Raw genomic sequence first — 19,980 nt, 5'->3', positions numbered from 1 at the left:
ATGTCTGCTGAAGATAAAAGAAGGTTGATTTGATTTTTGAGTTGTGTAATCAAAGAATTGATGATGTAAATACATTGGCAGAGAGAACAGGAACTCCTCTTTCTACTGTGTATAGGATTAGGAAGAATTTTAAAGAGGGAAAGGATTTTGGGCGCCAGAAAGGAGCAGGGACACCCAGAAAATTGGACTTCTCAGATCGCGTCCGGCTGGGAATTTTAGCGTCTAAAAAGCGAAGGGCAAGCATCTCCAACATCAGGTATGAAATGATAGAAAGGGGATCAACAGTTGTATCAAAATCTACAGTTAGAAGAAATTTGATTGATCTTGGATGGGAGAAAAAGACTGGAATTCCTTCTCCTCTCATGAAACAAGAACATAAAGACAGGCGTGTTGAGTGGTGTTTGGCACATGAAAACTTTGACTGGGAAAATGTGATTTTTACTGATGAAAGCTCAATATGGGTATATCCCAATAATGTGAAAATATGGACAAAGTCTGCGTCAACACCGTTTTATCGACGACCTAAATACAGCCCAAAGTTTCATGTATGGGGAGGGATATCCTTATTAGGAACGACCCCGCTGTGTGTGTTTGAGGGAAATCTGACAAGTCAACGCTACACTAACAATATAGATAATTTTCTCCTTCCAAGTGCACATGTGTTTTATGGAAATGACTGGATTTTGCAGCAAGATAATGATCCTAAACACACCGCAAAACATGCCAAGCAGTGGTTTCAGGAGAAAAATGTGACTGCATTACCATTTCCTGCATACAGTCCTGACTTAAATCCCATTGAGAACATTTGGGGGATGATGAAGGAATGTGTGAATCAAAAGGGGTTGACAAAAATTGAAGACATGAAGAGAGAAGAGGTCCGATACTGGGACAGCATAACTCACAAGACACTAACCTCTCTGATAGGAAGTATGCCTACCCGTCTTAGACTGTGCCGTGAAGCTCAAGGAGACTTGATAAAATATTAAATTGTTACCTACACAACATGAAAAGGTCAGTTCACTTTCACAATACATTCAATTTTATCTGATTTGTTCTCGTTTAATAATATGAAATGCTTTAGCTATTCTCAATAATTTTGAACCATACTTTACATGCATTCCTTTAATTTGAGAAAGAAATATCACCTAGAAGAAATATCTGCTCAAAGAATGGAAACAGTTAGCGTGGAGATAATCGCATATCCTGTAAACATAGTTGCATAACTAACAGTACTGTCGTACGTCCTCAATGACGAACTTGTGGTCAGCAATTGGTGTGACCACTGTGCACCGTCAACACTGCTCTACACACCTTCTGTCCAAACTGTAAAAGTCTTAACATATTGTCCAAGGAAAATTCTCGTCTACTCTACCTGCAGCACTTTGGTCGATTGTGCAAGTGTTTTGTATAAACAACATTTGCAATATCCTTGACATGAACTCCAGTTGGTTTCGTATATTTTATGGCGCTTTATGGCCATCAGGATATCCGCAAATGGACTCCGTGTTCCAACGAACAGTATATTCAGTGTATTGCTTTAACAGGAATGGAATTCTGAGCGCAACTTTCTAGATTTTCCGTGTTGTGGTTTAGATGGAGTATAAGAAATATGGCTTAATGTTTTTGCCAGTGAACTTTGTTCTGACCCAGAAACTCAGATACAGATCATCTCACAGATGACAGATTGTAATTCGCTGATGATGAAAGGAACGTCTGAAACAACCTAAAAAATAACTGTTTATTACCAATATAGAATTCTAAAATTATGTTTATACTCAAAACAAGATAAGAATCGAATAATACACACACTTCTTACCCAATGTTCTTTAACTATGGCTATCCTCACCTCACCAGTCCATTGGCCTTTCGTTTGTATTGCATTATGGCCCCCCTACCTCTGTTGGAAGGGATCTCCGACCTCCTCGTGTTTGTGTTCTTTGCCGCATCAATTACCATGATATTTTAGTGTATCAGATGCCTTATGTTTGTGTTACATATTCATTCCTCTACATTGTTAAACATGCTTTCTTTGTAGTGTCTGATGTACTATATATGATGCATTATATATATAGATGTACTATATATATGATGTATTATAGAGAGAGAAGTACTTTATATATGATGTATTATATATGTGGATGTTCTATATTTGAGGTATTATATATACAGATGTACTACATATATGATGTATTATATAGAGAGAGGCACCTTATATATGATGTATTATATATATAGATGCACTATATTTGATGTATTATATATATAGATGTACTATATATATGACGTATTATATATCCCCCTGATACTCCTTACCATTCACCCGATGAAGGAACAAACAAGGAGTCGTCGTGTTATTCAAAATAAAGACGTTGGCATCCATATATCTTGCTTTTCTTATGCGTTTCCGTTCTAAATGGCCTGGTATGTAAAACTGTACAGAGATTGAAATACAACTACTACTTTGACAACAAGGGTTTGATAATGGAACATGGTCTCATGTCTTGACAGTTGGTGTTGTTGGGCCTTTTGGTTTTTTTCAGCTTGTTTTTTGTATTTGCATAAATATGCATTTTATTTAGTGATGCTAAAAAAAGTACCGGCCCATTGGATACTCTCGCTTTCCTATCTGAGCAGCTTTGAAAATTCAACTTATGTAATAACAGGCTCGTCTGGCAGGAGTTTCTTCGAGTTCCATTTGTATGACGTGTGTCAGTAAATGGGTACCCGGTAGGACAGGCAGGAAAGTGACTGTGAAACTACAGGGTCCCTTTTCACAAAGTTATCACAGCACTGCGACTGACGTAAGGCTATGGCAGTTACGATCACCCTAGCGCTACGATTGCTTGGTGAAAGTCGCAGGCCCCTTTATATGTGCCCCAGGTTGTATACTTCTCCGGGAGCCGAGAAGGCTACTCGATCATATATTGATTAACTGACAAATTGACATTAATAATTAGAGATCAAATAACAAATTCGAGCTTGCTCACTTCATTTTTAGAGTACCTGTGGTTACAAACAAAGGTTTTTTGTTGGTCTTTTTTTGTCGTTTCCACATTTACGAAGAACCAAGAATCCACAGTCTTGCATTGATCCTGTCCGTGTGTTCCAGCTTCAGGTCACAATTTGGTGGATGAAAAATATTCAGTTTGTTTTTCAGGTGTGTCCAAAGTTTTGTTTGTGTTGGGCGAGTTGTTCTTGGTGGTCTTCAGTTCAGACTTAACCTCCTTTTCTATGGTGTCACCTAGAGGGAGGCCTCTTGTTTCTTTCAGGAGCATAGTCAGCGTTGCGCTCGCAGCTGTCGTCGCCCCGACAACAAGGAACGGAACAAAGACATCCCCCTTTTTCTGCAATAAGAATTTCGTATACTTGATTGCGGTCACCTAGTGCAGTCATGAATAAATATAACACATTTCACATCTAGAAGATACAACTGCCAGTGTGGGTGAGAACATCATGTGGCCACGAGCAAATGACGAAATACACATAAAATACATGTCAAAGGTCCATTTTTTGATCCACCACCTGTCTTGGTTTGTTGTATTTTTACTCTCGATGTGCCTCGATTTACGACAGGAGGTAAATAATGAGGGACGATGGTTCGGAGAAACCAAACATGTATCATACATGCTTTTTCTTCTGAACTACTGTGTTTCAATGGGGAAAGTTTAAACAAATGACGTTACCCCCGAAAATACATATGGTGCAATTATCCCTCCTAGGCGTGATGTTGTATTGGCGGCGCCGTAACCTAGGTTTCTGAAACAAACCGTTTTTAATCATTGTCATATATTTTACCGACACAAAAACATCAATGCTTGTAATGGAACCAGACACATCATATGTCCATCAAGTCTGATATGATAAGTTTATGCAAACTATATACCTGTTATGTTACATTCAATCTGCTGTTGGTATTCTTTATATACTGAGTGTGTTTACTGTTCGTTGTCAACAGGGTTTTATTTCCTTATATTCATTCATTCTATAATTTCAGTATTACTTGTTCTCGTCACGATATGGCTGCATGATTGCCGATGTGACGATAAATATTAACTCACTCACTCACTTATATACTGAGTCAAAAAAGAAACTTCACAAAAATGTAAATTTTAAAAATAATGAACAGTTTTTTTTCTCATGATACATCTATGTATCCGAAATAGGATTCCTACCGTTAAAACGTTAGCAAAACCCACTCAAACCCACCCATTCGTCGTGCAAATGACGTTAGAACCAAATCAGGTTTTGCACGTGCAGTCGATCACGTGATCTTCGCAGTTTTATTCATTTGCATGTGTTTGCATTGGCCTCAAGAATTGAAAAAAAAACACTTTTAAACTACAGATCTAACGGTACTTTAAATGCCACGATTGTTAAATGTGTCAACGTGAACGTGCCGATGGCATGTTGCAAGCGGGAAGATCAGTTATTGACGTTGCAAGAGTAATGGAATGCAGCCGCCGCACTGTGTATGACTGAGGTCGTCTACAACAAACTGGCACCACTTCCGATCGCCCAAGGTCGCCTCGTCGACGTGTGACGTCACGAGCAGAAGACAGTCGACTGTCCTCACAGACCATTCTAACTCGTTTCCGGGCTGTCAATCTCCATTCTCGACGTCCATACCGTGGGCCGATATTGACGCCGTTTCATCAACGTCAACGTCTACCGGGGGCCACCTTCGATGGACCGAGAAAGACTGGAATCGAGTCGTTTTTAACGATGAATCCAGGTTTACCCTCAGATTCTCGGATGGCAGGCACAGAGTCTGGGGACGACGTCGTGACCGGTATGCCCAATGTTGTGGGAACAAACGTTCCCGACCTCTGGTCATCCGTGGAAAGCTCACAGCTGTTGCTTACCGCGACCATGTGCTCACCCTGAAGTCGTTCCTTTCATGGCGGCTCATGGCCCAGGTCTACCGTTCCAGCATGCTAATGCTCGGCCGCATACCGCGAGGTTGACACGAAATTTCCTTCAAAACGCTGGAGTCAAAGTGATGAAATGGCCAACGAGTTCCCTTGACCTTAACCCAATAGAGCACGTTTGGGATGCACTTGGGAGAAGGTTTCGTGTTCTTAGGAACCAACCTCAGAAATTGCAGGAACTTGTCGTTGCCTTGCAAGAACAGTGGCGCTGAATCCCAAACCAAGTGTTCACAAGCATCAGGCAGTCGATGTCGATTGTGGTATGAATGCGCGGGGCGGCCATACACAATATTGAACTGAGGAATTTCGAATTTTTATTCTTGCGGCTTGACATTCTCTATACCCATGTTTGGAACGGCGGTGTAGTCTAATGGAACTGATTGTACACTGTCAGTGTATCGAGTACATCACACAGATCTCAGCAATGAAATAATAACTACTTAACCATCTTACCGTCTCTTGTTCTTTTATAGTGCTCTGGAGAAAGAATGTGAAGTTTTGGGTTATTTTACTCAGTACATATGCTTCCTATATTCATGTACATGTCTCTAAGTGTCTCGTATAATAACGCAGAAGACCGTCTCCAGTTGCTATTTTCTGTAAATACCCATAGTCATACACAGTAAATCTAATTCTACCCACCTGATCACAGTGGGATAGATTTCACTCGTGAGTATCTGAATGGCTCCCCAGCCGTTTCCAATTCCAAATTTGGTCACCAGGGCGAGACCAGTGATAATTGGCCCCTGTTTATCTGCATCCACTGAAACATGTTATCATAGGGATGGAGTATACTTCTTCTATTAACGATACCTCCCATGATGTTCAGTTTGAACTTAGCAGTGTCCCAGCATCTGTGGCGCACACAATTTACGTATATGGTATGGTGTTTCAATTCAGTCATGAATATGACGACCATATGTAAAATTACAGTGCATAAATGTACATAGCTTCAGATAACAACAAAACTGCATCGAGTCATTTTCAGAGCTGAAGATAACCCCACAGCTGGAATCAACCTTTCATCAGCAAAGCCGCTGAAGCTAATAAAACATCAATTTCGTAAATTGAGAGAAATGCAAGATTAAATAATCATCCGGAAAATGTTCAACCATCCATTAAAATAGACTTGGCAATGGTATAGAAAACTAACTAAGGTTCTCTAATAATGTCTCACCATATTTCCACACCACGGGCACAGCAAAGGCTGCAACTGCAGCGATGTCAAAATATAGGAAGCCCGTCCACTTTCTGCCAATTCTGGGAACAGATAGGGTACGTCAATGACATAAGACTACCACCTGACATAATTATGTTCGAACATCTGAATGTTTGTAATCGCTAATACCTGCTGTCAAAGCAATTTTTATTCATTGACTTAATTTTGACAAACCTTCCCTACATACATTAAAAATCAGGGACGATTCTGGCAATGCCATGAGTATGTATTTGTTTCAGTATTATGTATTCAGTATTTAGTGAGTGAGTGAGTAGTTTTACGCGCACTCAGCAATATTCAAGCTATATGGCGACGGTCTGTAAATAATCGAATCTGGACCCGACAATCCAATGAATGTCATCATAGGATAGCAACGGATCTGGTGGATTGACAAGTGTTTGTATTAACGGATCTTTGGCTTAACGAATCATGCAGTGATGTCCCTATTATTGTCCTTCAGCAGCAAGAACGGTGGGGTAGCCTTGTGGTCAAAGAGCTCAGTCGTTACGCCGAAGGCCCGGGTTCCATTCCCTACATGGGTACAATGTGTGAAGTCCGTTTCTGGCGTCCTCAGACGTGATATTGATAGAAAATTGCAAAAAGCGGAGAAAAATCCAAACCAGTCAGTCGCCCTTCAATCATACACCACTATTTGAGTTTTATGAAATCCTTGTGTCAGTTCGTCAAACCATACGATTGGTTTCTAAAAAGCCGGGGTTTTTTTCTTGCTCCAAAGGATCTGTCCATGTATCCTCATGTGTCCTCATAGCTTCAAGCCAAATCAAGGTACCTACTTGTTAGCAATGACGAATGTCAGCACGGTGCCTGGTACCTCGACAATGGACATAAGGAAGATATTCAGGTATAGGTTTCCTGACAGAGAACCAACTCCAAATGAAAGTCCGTAGTACACAAAGGACATGCATGCCCTGAAACAATCATATCGGAATATGAGGGATTATACATCAGTACTGTCTGTGTCAGTGTTACCGCATGTCACATACACTAATACCAGAACCCAAGTGACATCGTGGTCTATGTTTTTATGGTACATACACCGAAAAGAAAACCACACCAATTGCACTGCTACAACACACTGCTACATTCCTGCACCATCACATCCACTATGGCTGTAACGATGCATCGAACTATCGATGGATTGCAATTGTTGAGTCTCAGATAGCAATTAATTGACGATAGAAATGAAGAACTATCGATGTATTGATAGTGTGCGTGAATATCGATAGTTTATTAATTGACGTCCATTGATAAATGCGCAGCGCAAAATACAGCATGTCTGGGTGCACACTTGCAGCTTCATTGAGTTCATGCTTTCACTGTTGGCGTGAAGGTTTTTGTCAGGTATTAAAAGAGACTGAACCTACTTTACATTAATTTTATTTTGTATACAACCATACACTCACGTGTGAAATGACTTCGAATGGACCAATTCAAGGAGGAAAACACAATTAAAATAACATGTCAATAATTGGTCGCAATAGACTATTGTCATCGCAATAGCATGTTGCAACAGACTATCGCAATAGCATGTTGCAACAGACTAACGCAATAGCATGTTGCAACAGACTAACGCAATAGCATGTTGCAACAGACTAACGCAATAGCATGTTGCAACAGACTAACGCAATAGCATGTTGCAACAGACTATCGCAATAGCATGTTGCAACAGACTAACGCAATAGCATGTTGCAACAGACTAACGCAACTGCAAAAGTTGTTTCCCCCTCAATAGTCACCTCTAATATCTACGGTACACGACAGTACGGTACAAAAGTTGTTTCCCCCTCAATAGTCACCTCTAATATCTACGGTACACGACAGTACGGTACAAAAGTTGTTTCCCCCTCAATAGTCACCTCTAATATCTACGGTACACGACAGTACGGTACAAAAGTTGTTTCCCCCTCAATAGTCACCTCTAATATCTACGGTACACGACAGTACGGTACAAAAGTTGTTTCCCCCTCAATAGTCACCTCTAATATCTACGGTACACGACAGTACGGTACAAAAGTGGGATGGTGTTTAGTTCACTGGAGACTTCATCATTATGGCATGGGAGGGCATTACATGCTATGGTCGGATGCCAAATCGGAACTTGACAGGTCTGTGATACAGGGAAGAGAGCATTGAGCTTCATATGCAGTCGTTCACTCATGGAGAAAGGTCTAATGCTTCATCACATTACATCACAACAGACACACACATCATGTTCTTTCAACAACGCTATACTCCTCTTCATCCCAAACATTGCCCGCAGGTTCGTCAACACATAGGCAAACTGTAGTGAAAATAGGGTTGCACAGCACAGAGAATATGACAAGTCTTCTTATATGCGAGCGAAGCGAGCAAAGGTTGACAAAATCGGAAAATATTGTTCATGTCAAAATAAAATATCGCCATCATCAAAGGCACACTCCCATTTCCTCCCGGGCTGTGCTCTCAGATTTCCTACCTAATGTTTACTCACGTGAAATATGTTTTATTTAACATTTTAAGCGCCACTCGCTGTATTCAGATCGTTCTTCGCCTCCGTCACCCCTGCGAGCTTCCGGTTCAACGGAGTGACGGAACAAGAATAAGCAGAAATTAAAAAGAAATACTGTTGAAGTTTATTTATCTTATCTGTCGTTGGTATTGGTAGAATTTTCGTAGCATTTATTCTACAAAAAAAACCAAATGTGGTGTAATGGGCGAATGAAGCAGGGGAGGTAACTGTAAGTGTTCCATATGGAATAATACCCTCTTGTCCCTCAACTCCGTTGAACCGGAAGCTGGAGATGGGAATGGAGGCGAAGAACTGCATGACAATCGACAAACGATACTGCCACCACATGTACTGTTCGAGGTTACTGGTGGGGCTCCACACTCACTACATTAACTGGATTACCAGTGACCCCCTACACAAGTTCCAAGCCTTGTACAGGTCGAAGTGGCTTTTGCTGGTAGGGCTCAATACTCACCAGATGAACTGGATGACCAGTGACTTCCAACACATGCTCCAGCCTTTGTACAGGTCGAGGTAGGTGTACTTTGTGCCCGAGGCACGCAATATCTTTTCCTCCTCTGCAACCTGTTTCAGCATGTCTGCGGTGTTGGGAGATTTCTCCTTCCGGTTGTATCGACTCATCTGGTCGACCACTTTCTCCGCCTCCTCAAGCTGTCCCTTCACAGCCAGCCACCGGAGGCTTTCCGGGACGATGCTAAACAAAAGTAGTAATATTCAAACGAAACTGTGATCATGTTAGCGGTTTAGTGAGTGACTATGGAGTACCCTGCAATTGTCGGAGGGAGTGCGTGATTTTAGTTTTGCACCGCTTTAAGCAATACTACGGCAATATCGCGACAGTGGACACCTGGGCCTAGATATTCTAGATATTTGGGAAACCCAACCGGGTCTTCGGCGTGACGAGCGAACACTTTGAACACCAAGCTACCCTACCACCCAACACTTATAGAAAACATAATGTACAAGGCGCGTGCTTGACAATTTCTAAAACTGAAAAATATTTGTGGTGGGTTCATATTTTACTAGAGGGCAATCCAGATCTACCCAAGATAGACTGTATGTCAAATATTGTCCACGGTTACTTCTGTAGGTAAAGGGAAATATCGAGTAGGCCTGAATGGAACATTTCACTTCATCCCATAGGAGCCACCCCAGATCAAATGTCAGGGGCAACAACTTTACTGTCACATCTTCCTAATTTAGCTAGTCAGTGAATGTTGTTTTACGTCGCTACACTATCATCGCGCCAAAAACACGACCAGCTTACTGAGTGACTATTCCTTCTTGACAACACTGCAAGAATCTGTATCGAAATATATAAGAAATTGTTATTCATAAAGTTTGTTCTATATTCAACAATTGCACTCCTGCCTCTTCCCATTTTAGCTGGTCAGGGAATATTGTTTGAGGTCAATTTTAATTGTATTTGTGCAATACGACCTCTCGGGAGATTAAAGAGAGTAGTAAGTGAGGTAGTCACTTTTAAACCTGCTTTGGTGTTTACAGACTACGATCTCAGTCTGCGCTCACGGCCTTGCTGAAGCCATGAGCATGGGCACCACGATCAGGACAAACCAGGATTCGAACCCAAATTTCTAGCATCCCAAAAGGATGCGACGCTGAATAAGGAATCACAGCTACTTTGATGGCTGGTCACACCACGATTCCCGATGCTTGTTTCAACAGGAAAGTGTACATTATGTCACTCACAACCAGCCCAGGAAGAATGGGATGTGCAGAGCTGCGATGATGAGGTGTTGGGTGTGCCAATCTGGCTCCAGCCATGCCGACAAAGCCATCAACCCGACTCCAAACGCCCAGAGAGGCAGCGAAGAACACACCGCCGTCCATTTGGTTCCCACGAACTCCATCGCATATGGATATGACGTTGTCAAGTATGTGCCTATCCCGAAGCCGATAAAGAACCTGAAAGTGGCAAACATTCGCCAAGACACCGAAAAGGCTGCTCCAACGTTACACACGCCGTGTAAAAGGATTCCCAGGTAGTAGGTCCTCTTCCTTCCAATGATATCAGCTGATTGTCCTCCCAGAAACGCACCTGTCATAACGCCAGCCATCTGTATTGATGTCATACTTGCCGCAATGGTGTCTTTGTCACACACAAGGTTCCACTGGATAAAACAGAAACGTTCGCATATATGTATATACTTTACCTAACATACCAAGCCGAAATGTTAGGAGAGTTTTCAGAAGCAGTTAACTATTGATATATACTGATCAGCGAAAGAAAGTTTCAAACAATGAAACCTCGTGAAAATAATCGTTGTGTATACCTTCTATTTAAAACGTGATCAAAACAGCGTTTGCGTTTGTTTTGCTGTTCAGTATATATACTTAGGGTGGGTCAGTTGGTCGGACAGCCTCTGTGAACAGAGAGTGTTATACGTCCCTGTGTTGGCAATGTCTGGAATATTGCTAGTTCTGTGTGTCAGCACACACGGACAGATTATTAATCAGATTCGGGGCCCATATGGGCTTAGAGTTTACCATCGTCCGAACCTTGCAAAATGTGCAGTGAAATGACGCGGGAATGATACCGGAAATTACGAAATGAAAGACAAGTCTACAGAAAGAGAACTAGCCAAAGCGGTGAGTCCCACATGCTGAAAAACGGTGACTCAAAGTGTGTTGACAGCGGGAGACTCACAGGATGCTAACGAAATGTGATACAGGGTGCTGGCAAACGGACATTGACCAGTATCAGATAGAAGACGGTTACAAGGGATACAGGGTGCTGACAAACGGGCACTGGCCAGTATCAGATTGAAGATGGTTTCACGAATTGTGCCTTTTATTCAGTGACGATCTAGAAGGGTCAGACAATCGGACACCCGTTCAGCAAAACTGACCACCATATTCCCTCTGTTATACAACCGCATAAATCGAATGTTCACCAGATTCCCTATGAGGGCATACCTTGAAGAGGACAAAGCATACTCACGTGATTAATGACTGTGTTCATATCATCAGAGTACACATAGGTGCAGGAATTGTTATCACTCTTGGGACACAGCTGGAACGTCGTGTTGTCCCTGTAGCTGGCGTTGTTGGGGTCGACGTCGGGAGGTGTACACCACCAGTCTGGGGCCACGCCTGCAAACGACATCATCATCATACTCCAGGCAATGACCAGTCTCCCGCCGAATATGATACTCAGCATCGCAAGTTGGAATGGCCCAAAAGCTCCTATACCTTCAATGATTTCTTCTATCCCCATGACGGATGTTGACCCTGTTTTCTGTCTATGGAAAAGAAAAGCGAGAACATGTCACAGGTTATCCTGGGAGTGAGCGAATGAGTACAACACATATAATTCTGGACTCCATGGGAGAGATTTTTTAAATATCGCTTTACATTAGCCCAATTTCATCTAAATGAGTTCAATTGATCAACTGAGTGCCAGAACACATATAAACATACCTTCATTCATTTATAGCATCAAAAACATGGGAAAACATATATTTAAAAATAAAGTGAATATTCTTGCCTATGAGTCAAATGTTTCTCCCCCGTTGGCCCGTTTGACTGTTGAGTCAAAAAGAGTTGAATTTTGTGTCATGATACTTATAAACATACATTCATTCAATTTACAACCTCCGAAATATTCATTCTGAATATGGGCCACTGTTCGGCCAGCGAGTTTAAATGTTGAGTTTTCGAAAAAAAATAAACATTTGTCTTTCATCCTCAGCGTATTTTTAGAACAACTGCATGTTTAATTTTGCCAAATTCCTTGTCAGAAAGAGGCCACAGTGCGGCGAGTTGTTGGACCTTTGTGAGTCATGGCATGTCATGACTTTTATGATGCTGAAAGCAAGAATAGGTGAACCTACTCGCCCAGCGAACGAGGCGACACTTATGCTGACCCCACATTGCTATCCTGATACCATTCATTGCACAATATGATTTGCCTAGTCATGGTGATACCACCCTAGGAGATCTGTTGGGTTAAGTATTGCCCACGCTGTAAGTCTTCTGGACAACCAATGATATTACTCAGTGCCCGAAACAGAACACGGTACACCTCGGTTAAATACTAATGGACCACCACTTTGAGTATACCTGGCAATAATTCTAACGCGCTGAGATGATGAATTAAACTTGCCCTTCAGTTTGCCTGCTACGGATGAGATACAGTCAAATATACTACAAATTGTAATTACAAGGAGTTCTAATCCCAGGGACATTAAAACAACTTTCTACTAGGTGTCGTGAATTCATATCCTTGGACCTCTTGAACCTGTCTAACTTATACTTGTTAGAAGGGCAACGGTCGTGATCAAGGCTACCAATTGCTTCGATTGCAATGTGGGTCAGGCCGCTGACATTGTGTGCTGGCGATTTGGGCCTCACGCTGATAAATGAGGGGTCGAATTTAGGATGGGACGAAACTGTGTGCTACATCTCATGCACATCAAGATCTAAGTACTCATGCGTACCACCGGCTCTCGAAAAATGTTGATAGGAAATATTCCGAGCTGAACGACTTCACGACTGAAAAGTAGACATGTAAAGAGGACGTGATTCTGAATGTAACACAAAGGACATTTTGGACAGTGTAACATACAACACAGGCCACCCGTTAGCTACGGCTTTTCTTGGGATATGGTATATAGTTTGTTTTATATTTCAAAGCATTGTCAAAAATGAGTCTGAGTGCTGTAAAATTAAGGATAACTGCTTTACGATTGGTTAATCTCGATTTCCGGTTTCTTGAGTGAATATGTGAATTTAGTTTTACACCGTAATATTCCAGCTATGTGGCTGCAGTCTGGCAAATATCATGTGCATCGATCTGCGCAAATGGGAACCGATGACATGTGTCAACCAAGTCAGCGAGCCTGACCCGTTAGTCGCCTCTTACGACAAGCATAGTCGCCTTTTATGGGAAGCCTGGGTTCGCTGAAAGCCTATTCTACCCCGGACCTTCACGGGTCTCCTGTTTCTTGATTGGTAATGGGTCAACAAAGGTTCTCGAAACGTCTTCTGATGTGACGATTAAGTAGGATAGCACCAGAGCACAACATTGCTGTAAAGAACACTAAAAGTATTATCTCTAACGTATCGCGGGACAAAATGAGGGATCACATGAACTGACAAGTGTTCCTTAATGTTTTTCACAGGTTTTCTCGTTTCAAGTTGTACCGCATAGCTGTTAAAAGAAGCCTGTCATCTCTATGTAGCCTATGTTACGTTAAGGATAACACTTTCTCAGTAAAGTACGGAGGAAAATCTGGTGGAGGTCCGCAGCGATTCTGACGTGCAAATCAATCGTCGAACTTGGGTACAGGGGCGAAAGACTACTCGAACCCAGCATAGAGTCGGGCACCTAATCGTCAGCACACACACACACACTCGGCCGTCACAGCTGCCCAGTCCACACAAATAGAATCCAGACAGCTGGCAGTCTAGACCAGCGTCTTTGTTTTTTATTTACCCCTGTGACACGTGTAAAATTCATTCACTAAAAATGTAGGGAGTATAATGGGGTTTTTAGGTGACAGTACATTTCCTTTAAAATCACTTCAAAGAATATAATCTACGCCAAAGTATGAAGACATATGTCTCTGAAGTTACATCGATGCCATGCATGATACCTCTACCCAACGATCCCTCTATGTAAGTTATTTTAACATCTGGAACAGAAAACAGAAAAGTCAGTTCTTACTAGAATAATCGTCAGGACTGTTTGAAGTCAAGCGAAGCTTTGTTAAAACCTTGATAACAACTACCTGACCCAATCACGAAGGGTCCTATCTAGGTTAGAGGATGATGGCCAAGCACATTCCTGTCGCGCACCTGACAACGATTCAGAGACACTAATGCAATACTGAAGCTTGCACAGTTAAGTGTTTAGAATTGCGCATTATACGTTTTAGAATTAAATTCTATACAAGATCATGAAAGTCTTAGTTTCATCCTGATGCAACATTACATTATGTAGCAGTTTTACCTACCTGACGGTATCCATGACCAGCAGTGTAGATAACACACAAATCATACATTGGGACTGAGAAACACTATACTCATATAGAACCCAGTTAAGTTACGATGGTCTGTGATTCATGATATCCGTCAGTCCGGACGTGATCAGAGAGCCTGACCACATGGTCTCGTTAGTACAAAGGTATCCATCACATCTTATTCATAACAGTCATATTCATCTCACCCATAACAACTTACCACAAAATATGAGATCATTGTTTTCCAGGCTTTACGCAATAAATAGGATATAGTTATAAATAACAAACCTACCTTTTGTTGCCTCTTGCAAAGACACTGTGATTAATGATTACCTTCAGCAGATGATCTCTTTTATCTTGTGACCCAGCCGCTGGTCGCATCTGTAGTGTCACTCAATGGTAAGATAAATGATAAAAAGTAGTTGACATCCACACCGATAATGACAGAAGTTCTAGAGCGTTATCATCAGCGTTGTGTCGTAGCCGGAGTTTGTTAGTCGAACAAAGTCTGTTTTCATCAACCCTCTGACAAATGAGTTTCAGTGTTGTTGTATGTTTTCACTGTTTGGTTTTATGGGTCTAAGTCAGCAATATTCCAGTTATATGGCTGAGGTCTGTAAATATTGGAATCTAGAGACGAAACAGTTGAGAATTTGTACAGGAATTCATGAAATAGCCTGCGGAATGTCATACTAACAGGCATGTTGATGGTTTCAAATGATTAGAATTTTGATCACTCCACATTTACCAACTTTGATGTTTACTCAAGTCATTATTTACCAAGGACAAGCATTTCTCATCGGTTAATTCATTCGCACGTTCATTAATAACTTGCATTTAAATGTTTAAATCAAATGAATTAATCTGACTTAAGCTTAATCGATTTCGCTCCTGTGCCATGATAATTGCAGGCACATGCTACACAGTTAACCACAATTCAGGTTTAAGCAAAGGAAAACAATCTCACACATGGGATTTTACACGGACAACAAAAGTTTCACTAATCCTCAAAGTACCCTTTTTCAAATTTTGCAATCTACAGTCATGTTGCATTTTGCGTTTATGTTTAACCATGCCCAAGCTTTGCAAAAGCTCACCCTCAGTTCTAATCGGAGGGATTGTTTCACGATGTCCCGCTATTTTCCAAAGGGTATACCATAACACAGATATACAGATGTATATATCCATGCCGAGACCTGAGAGAAAATTAGGAAGTCTGCATATCAACATGTAATACACATGAAGAATGAGGACTATGATATACTATATACAACTTCTTTTTTATTCAGTGAGTGCGACGTTTCAACATGGATACTAATGTCGTGGTCAATTGACACTGAAAGGTCCGCATGATAAAAGCTAAGTGCATCCCCACAAATCCCTCAGATACATTCAATATTTTGAATAGAATACGAAAAGCCCAATTCTTACCAGACTAAATGTCAAGAATATATTTGGGGGTGATGACCAAAGTCCTCTCGGGCACCTGGCAACAGTTCTAAGATAATGAAGTAAATATTCAAACTGTGTTTAGTACTGCAAGTTTCACATTTAGGAAGGTCTGTACAAGGTCATGGAAATCATGACTTCTTTCTGACATCTCAACGCAGCATTATTATATAGCAAGTGTGTCTACATGACAGTATCTATGACCTGCAATGCTGATAACCCAAATCTTTTTTTTGGATTGTGAATTGTGACCCCAGTCCTACTGCTTGTACAAGATGTCTATACCGCATGCATATATGCTAGGCACATAAAGAGACTGTACATGCAAAAATTTAAAATCTACATTTATCAAAGCTGTGTAGACACGTAAGGATTGAAACTCAGAGATAAGTGACACGTATCCAACATCCATGAACGCGTCGCATCCCGTGATGTCAGTTGTTTCGTCCTTGAGACGTGCAATAGGTTGTTGCACGTGCATTCCGGGAAAGAGAAACAGAGCAAATGAATGCCACACAATACTATCACTTTGGAAAAATCAAACCCTGCCCTCAAAAACGCGTTGCATGCCAAGGCTAACTTCTGCACAACGTGATGAGGCAAGTGGCTGCACATTTCCACTGCCACCGGAACACCATTTCTGGACTGGTGAGGCGCTGCCAGAACACAAATGACGTCATCGATCGGCCATGTTCTGGACGTCCACGGATGACAACTCCAAGACAGGACAGATAGATAAAGGTGACCCATCAGACTGCAGTGATGACTGCCCAGACCATCCCAGGACTTCCCCGTATTCACCCAAACACAGTTTGCCAACGTTTACGTCATACCACGACGTCCCGCCATACGACCTTTCTTGACATAACGTCATCGACATGCTTGCCGAATGTGGTGCCGAAATCATGTCCACAGACCCTTGTTGTGGTGGAGAAATGGTGTTTTTACAGATGAGTCCAGGTTTAACATTTCCCACAATGATGGATGTCAGCGTGCCCATAGGCGGGTGGGAGAACGTTATGCACAGACCTGTGTCTTGCTTTGGTGGTGATTCCGTAATGATTTGGGGTGGAATAAGAGCACGTCAAAGAACTCCTTTGGTGATTGTTCAGGGTAACTCAGCTGGTGTGGGCTACGCTGATCAGATTCTTCGACCTGTGGCCACTCCTTTTCTGCAACGTCATGGCCCTGGGTTAATATTCAAACAGGACAATGCCCTTCATACGGCAAGGGTTGCCATGGATTTCTTGCAACATCACGACGCTGACTTACTGCCTTGGCCTGCAGATTCACCGGATCTCTCCCTGATAGTGCATGTTTGGGACGACATGGATCGACGTCTACGCCGCCTTCCTCATCCGCCAGATAACGTCCTTTACCTTGCAACAGAACTTGAGAGAATCTGGCGAGATATCCCACAAGCCTTCCTTGCACGTTTGATAAGTTCTATGCGTTGTCGATGCACTGCTGTTCTCAATGCCGATGGTGGACATACCCGTTATTGAATTTGTGACATGGTCGTTCAACCCCTGTCCCGCTTGTGGACTCGTGCCGTCATTGTGATTGACTTTTCAACTGAATGTGTGGACTCGTGCCGTCATTGTGATTGACTTTTCAACTGAAATTATTCCGACTTCTTATGGTCTCATGATCCCTCTATTAAAGTTCATATGTACATTTGACACTGTTATCGCCATTATCAACTAGGATATTTTGACAATGCACAGTTTTTCTGTATGTGGCTAGTATACAGTTTGTATGATCAGTATTAGAACTGTTTCTCTGATGTCGCTGTTAGAAATGAAGTCCAGTTCAGCAAGTCATAAAACAACACCCGTGAAAATCCGGGTTAGAACTGTCTTTAGCAACACAGGATTGTTGTAAGGCACTGCTGATGGGATGTCGTCGTATCCAAATAGCGTAGAACGATTCGCATAATGTTGATTAGTGAATTGTCTTGTCAAGACACTAAAACAACTGCAATCAGAGAAGACAATACAATATAAAACACGGGCTATAGGTCACCAACAACTGAAGGTAGATCAACATACTAGGGACAATGGGGACTTACATTACATTTGCTACCTGCATGGAACCTAGCTATAGCTGGATTTACACCATCCCCTCAGCTGTTGGCAACTGTAAGACAATTTAGCCAAAACGTAAAGTAACAAATATGCTAAATATTTGTTGGTACGTGAAATTTTTACTTTGAAAGTTCTGGGACTTACGTACCTTCTCAGGGGGACAATAATTTTACGATACTTTAACCCCCTTTGAAGGCACAGCCACTAGCAATTGCAGTTTGCTAATTTACACTACTATTAATAAAACAGCTTTCATCTATATACAAAAGATATTGTTCAAAATGTATCCAACAATTCTATTTCTTTTTTAAAAAAAATTATTAAATGATAACTTACTTCATTAAAGAGATCCTTAATTGTTTTGAAATATTTATCCTTTGTGATGGCAAAATCAATACAATCAATCAAGACATGCTTGACCGTGATTCCCTCATCACAAGGGGTACAAAACGGAGGATCTTCGCCTTTTAGCAAATACTCATGAGTGTATCTTGTATGACCAATGTGACATCGTTGCATAATGATCTCTTCAAATCCGGACTGACAACCCACTTCAGTATAACCGATAATTGATCTGATTTGGTGTAATTTATTGATACCCACTTGGGTGTCCCACTTCTTTTGCATCAGATCACGGACATGAGATCTAATAACAGCTTTATAATCAGAGTATGGAATCAGAAGTGGTATTACAGATTTGTTGAGCGCTGCCTTAGCAGCGCGATCGGCCACTGTGTTACCAGAGATTCCAACATGGCTGCGTAACCAACAGAAGATGTCGTATTGGCCAGTAGCAAGATCATTATACAATTCAAAAATAAAAGTGGATGCCTGCAAGAAAGATTCTTAATAGCCTGAAGGCACGAAAGAGAGTCTGAAAAGATGACGTATTGTTTATATTTGGGGTGTCTATCAATATATTTAAAGCTGTTAGTATTGGGTTCGCTTCTCCATTACAAATAGCGCTATTATCCGGTAATCGGGAAGATATTGTTCTGGATCCAATGACAGTGGCACAAGCTACGGCGCCACCATCCTTGGACCCATCTGTAAATAAGGATTTGTAATCGCAATATTTACTTTTTAATTGGACCCGTGAAGGTCCCGGGGTAGAATAGGCCTTCAGCAACCCATGCTTGCCATAAAAGGCGACTCAGCTTGTCGTGAGAGGCGACTAACGGGATCGGGTGGTCAGGCTTGCTGACTTGGTTGACACATGTCATCGGTTCCCAATTACGCAGATCGATGCTCATGTTGTTGATCACTGGATTGTCTGGTCCAGACTCGATTATTTACAGACCGCCGCCATATAGCTGGAATATTGCTGAGTGCGGCGTAAAACTAAACTCACTCACTCACTCACTACTTTTTAATTGATCATATTCTTGTTTATATTGTAAATCATTTGTTTCTTAAATGTTGTCAGTGTTAGGTCAACATCTCGTCTAACTAACTGCCAAGAAGGAGAAGAAATCAGACGGGAGGGAGATATATTTTCTAGCTCAATTCCAGCAGCAGAGAGGAAAGGTTTCACTCTTAAGAGGCGGAACAAGAGAAGACTTTTTATTGCTTAGAGTCTCATAAAGAGGATTAAAAACACAGTTAAATGCAGGGTTGGACTTATTGGAGTATAGTTTAGTGAATTTAATACGTCGTTGGTTAAGAGATGGCTCATCGGCCTCGACATAGAGACTGTCAATAGGGGAAGTTCTGAAAGTTCCAAGACAATGTCTTAGACCTTGGTGGTGGACAACATCTAATAGTTTGAGATTGCTGTTACATG

At 41.6% G+C, this 19,980-nt stretch overlaps 1 protein-coding gene across 2 annotated transcripts; it reads right to left on the bottom strand.

The window, feature by feature from the left end:
* Positions 1–2,972: 2,972 nt before the first annotated feature.
* On the bottom strand, positions 2,973–15,135 carry LOC137282659 (organic cation transporter protein-like). 2 transcript variants are annotated; one of them, XM_067814448.1, is made up of 9 exons: positions 14,995–15,135; positions 11,640–11,940; positions 10,388–10,809; positions 9,132–9,371; positions 6,942–7,076; positions 6,106–6,188; positions 5,571–5,691; positions 3,684–3,756; positions 2,973–3,344 (listed from the first exon to the last, which is right to left on the bottom strand). In XM_067814448.1, exons 2-9 carry the CDS (start codon positions 11,913–11,915, stop codon positions 3,117–3,119), a joined length of 1,578 nt encoding a protein of 525 aa, XP_067670549.1. In that variant the 5' UTR covers positions 11,916–11,940; positions 14,995–15,135; the 3' UTR covers positions 2,973–3,116. The 2 variants fall into 2 exon arrangements, with proteins under 2 accessions (XP_067670549.1, XP_067670548.1); XM_067814447.1 differs by having other exon boundaries at positions 14,954–15,016.
* Positions 15,136–19,980: the final 4,845 nt, after the last annotated feature.

Source organism: Haliotis asinina, chromosome 4 (assembly GCF_037392515.1).
Source record: "Haliotis asinina isolate JCU_RB_2024 chromosome 4, JCU_Hal_asi_v2, whole genome shotgun sequence".
Lineage (NCBI taxonomy): Eukaryota > Metazoa > Mollusca > Gastropoda > Lepetellida > Haliotidae > Haliotis > Haliotis asinina.
The sequence above is the reverse complement of the archived record's forward strand: the minus strand, read 5'-3'. Positions and strand labels throughout refer to the sequence as shown.

Excerpts from the sequence above, each read along its gene's own strand:
- LOC137282659 (XM_067814448.1), bottom strand. The coding sequence starts at position 11,915 with ATGGGGATAGAAGAAATCATTGAAGGTATAGGAGCTTTTGGGCCATTC. Across the intron at positions 7,077-9,131 it reads CTGGTCATCCAGTTCATCTG|GGCATGCATGTCCTTTGTGT; the intron begins GTGAGTATTGAG and ends TGATTGTTTCAG. Across the intron at positions 6,189-6,941 it reads ACATTCGTCATTGCTAACAA|AATTGGCAGAAAGTGGACGG; the intron begins GTAGGTACCTTG and ends ATCTGTTCCCAG.